At 55.6% G+C, this 7170-nt stretch overlaps 1 protein-coding gene across 1 annotated transcript; it reads left to right on the top strand.

Annotated features, from left to right (window-relative positions):
* Positions 1 to 156: 156 nt before the first annotated feature.
* ColSpa_00274 (uncharacterized protein) lies at positions 157 to 1062 on the top strand (the record flags this gene model as incomplete). The annotated part of the gene is made up of 1 exon (XM_049266486.1): positions 157 to 1062. One exon carries the CDS (start codon positions 157 to 159, stop codon positions 1060 to 1062), a length of 906 nt encoding a protein of 301 aa, XP_049122443.1.
* Positions 1063 to 7170: the final 6108 nt, after the last annotated feature.

Here is a 7170-nt window from a genome sequence, read left to right on the forward strand (position 1 = left end):
CCGTCTGCCGCTCTTCGCACTTTATCGCTGCACACTAGGCTCTCCCTCCTGGACCAGGCGCTCGCATTCCACAACTGGACTCAAGCTCGCCTACTCTGACCTCGACACCTCGACTACAGTCAAAAGCCAGCCCAGAGATTCTCGTTGGCCGCCAATATGTCGTCTCTCTCTCGGGCCTTCACCACCCGTCGGGTGAAGAACAGCATCGACCTTTCCGACGCCGCACGGGGGAAGGAGCGCAGCACCGTTCTGCAGCGAAGCAAGACTACCAAGGGCCAGCCCGTCGTCAGGCACAAGATCTCTGCGCCCATGGAGCTCGTTCATACTACCAACATGCTGTCATACAACGCCCCCGATATTCTACCCCGAACCGGAACCGATACCTCCAGCAACTCGTCGAGGAAGTCGTCAGATGAGGACTCGGAAAGCGCCAAGTCGGCCGCCTCTTCTCCCCCGACCAGCCCCGATGTTGCGCCTCACGAACTGTCCAAGGAGCCGAACCACCTGTCCTGCTATTTCGTCGCGCCAGGTTCAGCCATCAACTCATCCACCATCCCCGACGTTCCTGTCCTTCCCACCATTCCCAAGCGTGCGCCCACGCACACGAAGCAGGCTTCATATGACGCCGTCGCCCGCCAGCGTTCCCTCTCGCAAATGTCCAAGGCCTCAGACAAGACGGTTTCCTCCAAGGCCAGCATGACATTCTCCTCAAGGGCCTCGTCTGGCTCTAGCGCAGCCTCCACAATGTCTCACCACTCAGTCGCACCCGCGCTCAAGACCCCCGTACCGCCAATGCCTACGCCTGCATTCCAGCACCAGCCGAGACAAGAGAAGGTTGCCGAATCGCACCCCTTCGGCCGCGAACTGGCCCAGGTCACAGAGATCGCCGAGGAGTTTGGCATCAAGGACGATGTCATGTATGAAGAGGAGCGCGCTCTCAAGGCCGAGGGCCTCTGCAAGTTCGCCGCAGAGGACTACCTGTCCGAAGTCCAAAGCCTCGTCACCAGCTTTTTCACCGACAGCCACACAGCCCAACGCTCGATGGCTGCCGCATGGATCTGATGCACCTGAACCGCCTGCTCGGTGCGCCTTGAGACTCTTCTTTGTACATAATTGGAAGAAGCAAAATTTCAACCGGACCTACGACCTCGGCCTTGCTTTAGGGGAGAGGATGAAAATGAAACATTAACTGGCTCGGAGGAGAACCAACCCGGACCGCGCGGATAGATTCTGTGCGAAGGGAGAGGCATTGCTCTGTTTGGGAATATTTACGCCCAGCTACATACTGGATAATTGGCGTTTCTGTGTATATACTTTTGAATGACGTGGAAGATATCCCCCCTATAGTGCCTAGTACAAAGGCACCTAACAAAATGGCTATTGACTCAACCGGCTGGTGCCCTTTCTGTTTCTGATTTTCCTTGGGCCTCGTTTTTCTGATTATGTTTCCATCTGGTTCATGTATGTGGTCCGTGGTGGTTGACCCAGAGTTTGCCTATGCATCACCCCAGCCCGTGCGCGCCTACCTTATTTTATCTTGAGATTTATCTACACTTCGTCGGAGCAGCAACGACAAGCACCAGTCTCGACTACAAGCTCACACAGGCTGGCGAGGGAACGGTGTGTGAATATGACGCACAGCCCGCAAATACCAGGCGGGCCAACGAACGAGCTCGCCTAAAACCTCGCGCGTGCTCTAGGAAAGGTTTAGCCCGACGGCACCAGGCCGAGCCCATCGAAAACAGCGTCGCCGGGGCTCAGCCTCTGCCGGACGCTTGAGCCGAAACCAGGGCTTTCCGAGTCGTTAGTGTCCGGTGACTGCGCCAACTGCTTCTTTGTCTGGATTGCTTCTGACAAAGCCACACAGAGCTAGCCCGGGGGAGCATCTTGGTCGTGACGCAGCCGGGAGAGCCTTGTTGCTGGGTGCTGTTGGACTGGCGCATCTGCGCAAAGTGGTATTTGTGATTACGGGCCGGGGACAGCGATGCAGTGGGATTGGGTGTATCAGATCACCGGCTTTGCCATCTTGATCGCGGAAGGATCGTCGGCGGTCGTCGTGGGGAGGAAGGATTTGCGGCAACACGGGGGGTTCGCGATTTTGTGTGGCCCAGATCCCTAACGCACATCATCTCTCGTTATGCCCGGCTATCTGTGCCGGCTGATTGCGAGGTTTGCTTGTGCCCAAAGCGATGCCACGCCGGTGATCAGTTCCGCTCAACGAGGTCATCATCTTCTTCATCGCGGGTAAGGGATCCGAAGGGTGATTCATGATGAAGCGACGGAAACGACATACAGGCATGCGGACATAGGTGGGAGCGGAAGGATACCTCCCGCTTGGTGTGCATGACGGAAGCAGTCCGGGATGGGGGCAGCCAATCTAGCCGATTGACGACTGCGACATCGACCCCATGTGACGGCTTCTTGGGTCGAAGTGGCTTTCCTCGGTGGTTGGCGCTTTGCATGCTTTTTCCCGATCTTGTCACCACGCGGGCATCTTCAGCAGGGCATGCGTGTTTCTGTCTCTCGGCTGATGCAGTGTCGGTGGTAAGAGGTTCCCGTCATGTGCTCGTCGTCTCCTGGGCAGCGCCGCAGAACCCATCACGGCCGAGACATGGTGTTTCCTGCGCCCTGATACTCGGAAAAGGAAACACTGGGCGGACGCAAGAACGTAGCCGGGACGACTGCCATGCACTGTGAACTGCGAAGTGCAAAGTGGGAAAAGGAAAGGGACGTCAACCGCAAACGATTTCATTTACATGAGAAAGTGGGGTCTGAGCCGGCGGTGGGATTGGAGGAACGGTTATATTTCCCACGGTCCGATGTCAAACTCAACTTTCTTCTCCCCATTGGGTGTCTTTTTTTTTTTTCAATTTGGCCGCTCATCAAAGACGCGCGGGCAACTCGAATCAACGGAGAAACACTCCCCAGCCACCGAAACCCAAATCCCACATCATCCAGGCCGCAAACGTTCGGTATTGGAGGCAGTGTAGGAAAGTGAAGTTGATGGCGGCGGTGCTCCGCGTCCCCACGCCGAAATTTCGTTTGATCTGCCTCCGGGATGCCTGGTCCACGCATGAACAATGCTTCTAGCAAGCGAGAGAAGACGGTGGGGACTGCAGCTGCCGATCCCCGCGAGGGCGGGACGGCCGCGGGCAGGGCGGATGTTTGATCGGAGGTCGGGGTTCTGAGGGGGGCGGGAAATTTTGGGGGCTGCCTTCATGTGCAGAATTTCCTTATTCTCGTCGCATCCCCCTTTCTTGTACCGTTCCTGCCGGCTTCTCGGAAGCATGCCTCGTCAATGCGATGCTGCTTCCCCCCCCCCCAGAACCTCGGAGATTTGACGGCGCATTACAGTGATCAGATGCGGGATCGGCGGGATGTCGGCAGGTTATTGACTCCTTGCCATAAGGGAGATGGGCGTGTGTCGGGGACGAGGTACGATCGAGAGGGCTATAGAGCCCAGAAGCGTGTAAGTGTTCACTGGCCGCCATCGTTTTTGGCCTTGTCCCAGAGCGTGGCACTGCGTTCGAAAAGCCAAGCACAACACGCAAACTTTCTTCTGCCGTTCATCGCATCTCGTGTTCTGGACCATCGCCCCCCAGTTATTGATCGCGCAAACGGTGCCGCGGGGCGTCGTGCACGGCGGGGATCTCCCTCTGCGGGAACGCACCGTGTCCAAGAGAGGAGCCACGCTCGCATGCGCGCGCCTGCGCATGGAAAATCCCAAATTGCCGGGAACGGGGGGATGACCAAACTTTGGGCCCGGTGTTTCGGGGACCCAAATACACGGCGCCCTCGCCGCCGAGACCCGGAGGGTTCGGAGCGTGACGCTCGGTACCTGAGCCCGCGCGATGACGTTGGAAGCGAGTATCGGCGCAGCGAGATACGAGAAACCCAAATAGAGAGGAGCGAAAGTCAATCACTATTAGGGGTAGCAATTCAATGTCAAACGGTGCCAAAATGCGGTTCCGGCTTTCCACGTTCAACCCAATCAGCCTCCTGAACCAGGTCCCCAGGTATGGCGGGAGCAGGTGTCGTGCCCTTTTAACGTTCTGCCATGCGCCGGTGGCACTACCCAAATGCTTTGCTGGGTCCCGTCAAATACAGCGTGGCATGTTCAGTTGTTTGACCCGCACTGCAGGGTGCTAGAGCCAAAGATTAAACCATCCCGGCAGGGGCCTGTGTTTCGATTTGGTTGATTTCGGCCTGCGGCTCCATCAGCAGTCTGTCGAGTCTGCATACGTTGCGCCGGTACTGAAACCCACCGCTTCTGCTTCTTCGCTGGGGGCGCGTTTCCAGGGTCCGCAAAAGCTCCGACCTCCCGAAGAGCGCTCGGCACGTCCGATGCCTGCCACACTTTCTCTTGCCGTGCTCTCTTCATACTTGACGCCTAGCTGCTGCTCTCTGGACTGCTGCGCTGCGTCGAGCGGGTGCATTGTGACGACAAGCTGAAGCCAAGACCATCGATTGTGCCAGTCACACTGGTGTTGGTCGACTTTCCATCTTGTTGTCCCAGCCAGGTATGGATGTCTTCTTGTCCCGCACGGTGTTCTCTGTAGAGCTTGTCCGATATGAACTGGCATCCGCGGAACCGCGTTTCCCTTTGTATAGGAGAAAATCAGACAGAGACTTGTTTTGTTGTCTGGAAAGGACCCGAGAACATGATGACGGTCTATGCCGTGACTCTTCCTCCTCCGAATACCGTTTGAAATCGATACTTCACCCGCACTCACGTGGTGGACAGGCTTCAGTCTGATACTGTTTGGCAACCCACGTGCTTTCGTAGTCTCGTTTACGGGGTGCGTAAGAATATGCTAATATCGATTATCATCATCAACGTTTGGGCATGGGCACAATGTTTACTAAATGCGATGCCAAACGGTGTAAGTCGAGGGGTGGTTTCAGAGCGGTCGCCCAAGGAGGAACTTTGTGCATCGAAATCCGGAAGCCTAGATGTGCCCCACGAGTACACGAACTACCACGACAGCCCCATGCCAGATCCTGGTGAGTCTTTTCTTGATCTTGTGGAGTCGTTCTGAACTCAATGCGATTCCGGCCCGCTGGATACGGTATGTCGAGGGATCCAGATGCTAAAGATGTGAGCTCTTCTTTTCCTTTTTCAACTTGGTGTTAGTCGCGGTGTTTCCTTAGGATTTAATATAGCTCCAAACACTGCAGCGAAGACTAACAGAACTTGGGGTGTAATGTTAGAGATCAAGTTCGGGGTCGGCTTCGGGAAGCCGAGGGCAGCCTTGTCCCAGCCCTATGACTATGGTGTGCTGGCGTCCGTCGCCCATTAAACCCATGATACTGGCTCTCTCTCTTAGAATAAATGAGAAACACTCTGCAGGAGCGGCTAGTGCGCCGAGGAAAGGTTACAAGGATGCCTTACAGGATTGACGGTTGTGCTGATCGCGAGGCCAGACATTGACAGTAGCTGTCAACAACCGCAGGGGAGCTGCTCCGTCAACAACCCAGGCGAGTCTAACAAGGTCTTCGTTTTACTGTTTACTTAGTGAATTAGTGAAAACTTGTTTAGGCGCCGATATTCAGTAAAATGGTAGGGGATGATAAGTTGCGGCGAGGTCAGTAGTCATGGTGGGACTGAACACCAAGATGAAGTGGCATGTCCGATCAACCCGAATATTCACAAAACATTATCCTTTGGTGTCTCCGAATCGCCGCTTGACTATGAACATATCCTCTTCATCATTATCGAGGCTGAAGGGTGTTGAGAATAGCCATGCCAACATATCAGTCACATGCGAAGAAAATTCACATCATAGTTCTGTGCATAGTTTCTGCGGTAGGTTGCACAGAGAAAAGGTACGTAGAGAAAGGAAGGAACTCCAGACTATTGAAGTTTTCGAAATATAAAGAAATCGACTCTGGCCTCAATCGGCGAGGACCGCCATTGGCATCCCCTGTGTGATAGCAGCCTATGCCAGGATGATAATCATGCAGCCTGGAATCGATGGCATAACGGACGATGGGGCGCTGTACTGGACTTCAGCCAACCGAAAAGGTCATGTTTTAGCACGGAATCCAGTTGAGGGGTAGAAAAAGATCCAGCGATCGTCGGCAGAAAGGGACTTTGGTTCTGGTGTGTCTGCTCGGAAGTTGGATTAGACGACATTGAAGCCTCGGCAAGTGACCATGTGAATAGAGTGGCTGCGGGAGGTTGATAGTGGGTCAAGTCCGACGGGAAGGACTTCAGCGGGTGACAATTGCTGATTGGTCTCAGCCACGATCTCCGCCAGACCATACTTCCCCATCGGTGTCAACGGCCACAGCACGCCACAGGCGCCAGCCAGGGGATAAGCTCTGGAACGTGATGGTCCCCTGCAGCTGCGTTGATGGGAGCTGTGCGCCAGGCTCAGCTTCGTTTCGTTTTGTTTCACCACCACTCGAGGAGCTCGACGATGTCGCCCTTCCCCTTCTTCCCTCGACAAACACGAAGGTGAATGGACGGCCAATGGCACGCATATCGCTCCTCAGATTCCCGAACAAGCTGCGCCGGCGCGTACGCAGGAATCGAATGGCCACCCTGCTGGCCCTCCTCGCCCTGGTCGTCCTCCTGGTCGTGCCCTTCTACATCATCTACAAGCCCCGGCGTCTCTCATCAACTACTTCGCCCGACGATGGCCCGACGTTCTCTGGCAGGTCTCGACGGATAAGAAGATTATCGGCCTGACGATCGACGATGCACCATCCCAGCATACCTCCGAGATCCTGAAGGTCCTCAAAGAGAACGACGCCCACGCCACCTTCTTCCTCATCGGATCGCAAATGGACGGCCGCGAAGCAGACATGGATGCGATCATTGAGTCTGGAAGCGAGCTGGGAAATCATGCCATGCACGACGAAGCTTCGCGATCCCTACCCGACGGACAACTGGAGTCGGAGATATTCGAGGTTTACCGGAAGATCAAGGTCGCATACGAGTACCAGGATAAACCCCTGGTGGCCAGCTACTTCCGACCGGGCTCGGGCTTCTTCAACGACAAGATGCGGCGACTGGTCGACAAGATGGGATACAGGATGGTCTTGGGCAGCGTATATCCGCACGACGCTCAGATCAGCTCTTGGCGGATGAACGCCAATCACATTCTAAGCATGGCCCGGCCCGGTGCCATCATTATCTGCCACGACAGGAGGAGCTGGACCGTT

This window comes from Colletotrichum spaethianum, assembly GCF_022836535.1.
Source record: "Colletotrichum spaethianum MAFF 239500 DNA, contig01, whole genome shotgun sequence".
In the NCBI taxonomy this organism is placed as follows: domain Eukaryota; kingdom Fungi; phylum Ascomycota; class Sordariomycetes; order Glomerellales; family Glomerellaceae; genus Colletotrichum; species Colletotrichum spaethianum.